The sequence below is a fragment of the Eleginops maclovinus genome, chromosome 10 (genome assembly GCF_036324505.1).
Source record: "Eleginops maclovinus isolate JMC-PN-2008 ecotype Puerto Natales chromosome 10, JC_Emac_rtc_rv5, whole genome shotgun sequence".
Taxonomy (NCBI): Eukaryota; Metazoa; Chordata; class Actinopteri; order Perciformes; family Eleginopidae; genus Eleginops; species Eleginops maclovinus.
In genome coordinates, this window is record NC_086358.1 from 437286 (window position 1) to 439785 (window position 2500).

At 48.0% G+C, this 2500-nt stretch overlaps 1 protein-coding gene across 1 annotated transcript in view; it reads right to left on the reverse strand.

The window, feature by feature from the left end:
- ptenb (phosphatase and tensin homolog B) overlaps positions 1-2500 on the reverse strand; it is a 21155-nt gene that overhangs the window by 2874 nt on the left and 15781 nt on the right. Inside the window, 1 exon segment of the mRNA XM_063892524.1 lies at positions 1563-1729. Coding sequence (XP_063748594.1) covers positions 1563-1729 — 167 coding nt within the window.

The window sequence follows — 2500 nt, forward strand, 5'->3', positions numbered from 1 at the left end:
CCGGAACCACGGCAAAACAACAAAGAACGTGAATTATCACACACACACACACACACACACATACCGTTAGCTCTCCCATAGCATTCCCCCGTCTCTCTCTCTCTAGGAACCTCCCTTCTCCTCACCCAGTGGCATTTTATATGAACAAAACTGGTGGGGCACGAACAACTTAGATATAAAGGCCTTTTGTACCTTAATACATGCAGTAGAGAGCGCTACCACAAAGCAAAACTTACCAACAACACCAACCGTGATGCCTCGGCATGAAAACTTCAGACTGTAGGAAAACACAGACCCTCGTCACCGTGGTTACAATAGCAATGGATCCATCGACACATGAACTATACTTCCGCTCACCAAAGCTCCAGTAGAGGGTCAACTTCTGTCATGTTCTGTTTGTATTATGTACCGCTGGTGATGTAGTCTAAGCCCTCTCGTCTCCTCTTCTACACTTTTCACACACACACACACACACACACACACACACACACACACACACACTGACAGCCAATCAGCTCTGACTTATGAGATGCTGTCTCCGTGGGGCTGCGAGCGCTTTGTTCCTCTTGTGATTTATTTTTTGCCGCACACATTGAATGAAACACTACTCTCTTCAACGCGCAGTGTGGTCAAAGGGATTTGTTTTCCTCGTCATTCGTGTGTTCTTATTATCAGAAAGTGAAGCTGTTTATTTCCAAGCTCCAAATCTTAATTTTTCCCTGAATGCCTTTGTGCCCTAAGAAAATGTGTGACACAAAAGGCCAAATGGCTTTTCCCTTAAAATTATGAAATTCCAAGCCTGCTTTTAAGACAACGTACCCTCAACAAGACAGCCCCAGACAACTCAAGACAAGCGCCGAAACCAAAAAGACCCCTCTAAGACTTCCTACCAAACATTCAGGAAGACTGGCCGGTGTTTGGGAAAACTTCCACATGAAGACAATCACCTGTAAAACAGCTAACTCCAGATCACTTCAGGGACTAAGCCAAGAAGACCTACCCACGACCTCTTACCCAGGAAGACTTAACTCCTACCTGAAATGAAGACAATTGTCCCAAGGTGATTTTGACTGACTCAATAAAACGTTCCCAAGACGATCTAAACAGGTCTCGCTGGTATTAAAGAGAACTTCTGCAAGATTAACCAAAGAGGTAGTACCCAGGTATTCAAGACAAACCGCCTTCCGTACGTTCTCACTCACTCACCGTAATCTGTCCCAGACAACTCATTTATGCAACCACACCAAGACTCACGCACACCCCTGCTGAAAGATGACTTGAAGGTGAGCCATGAAGTTTTGCTAGAGACCAAGGTGACCTACTTAATCCAGGTCTTATTACAGCAACTCAACCAAAGTTATACCCAAGAGACTGTTCTAAAGATGCTTCTGTTCTGAATAGAGACTGAATACTGAAACTGAGACTTCTAATCCTTTCTGCAGTTCAGGTTCTATCAGGACTTTCCATGAAGGACACGTGTGAAGAATCAGTATGTGGTAAACCCCCCCCCGGATAAAACCCCTGTTGATTCAAAGGAATAACGAAGGCCTCCTCTTCCTCACCTTCTTCATCATCTTGTTTTGCTTGTGGAAGAACTCCACCTTGATGTCTCCGCAGACAGGAAGTGGCTGTGGGAACTCGAACAGCATGAGCTTGTCCTCCCGCCGGGTGTTTGAGGGGTTGGAGGTGTGGATCTTCACCTTCAGCTGATACACCACGAACTGAGGATCTGCAGCACAAACACTCGTGAGATCAGGGTTACACTCTCTCACTCTGTGAACCTGTGGTGGTGTTGGTGGTGTTATTGGTGGTGGTGGTGGTGGTGGTGGTGTTGTTGGTGTTGGTGGTGTTGTTGGTGTTGTTGGTGGTGGTGTTGGTGTTGGTGTTGTTGGTGGTGTTGGTGGTGTTGTTGGTGGTGTTGTTGGTGTTGTTGGTGGTGGTGTTGGTGGTGGTGGTGGTGTTGTTGGTGGTGTTGGTGGTGTTGGTGGTGTTGTTGGTGTTGGTGGTGTTGTTGGTGTTGTTGGTGGTGGTGTTGGTGGTGTTGGTGGTGTTGTTGGTGTTGTTGGTGGTGGTGTTGGTGTTGTTGGTGGTGTTGGTGGTGTTGTTGGTGGTGTTGTTGGTGGTGTTGTTGGTGTTGTTGGTGGTGGTGTTGGTGGTGGTGGTGGTGGTGTTGTTGGTGTTGTTGGTGGTGGTGGTGTTGTTGGTGTTGGTGGTGTTGTTGGTGTTGTTGGTGGTGGTGTTGGTGGTGTTGGTGGTGTTGGTGGTGTTGTTGGTGGTGTTGTTGGTGTTGTTGGTGGTGGTGTTGGTGGTGGTGTTGGTGGTGGTGGTGTTGGTGTTGGTGGTGGTGTTGGTGGTGGTGTTGGTGGTGGTGTTGGTGGTGGTGTTGGTGTTGGTGGTGGTGTTGGTGGTGGTGGTGTTGGTGTTGTTGGTGTTGGTGGTGTTGTTGGTGGTGGTGTTGGTGGTGTTGGTGGTGGTGGTGTTGGTGGTGTTGGTGGTGTGG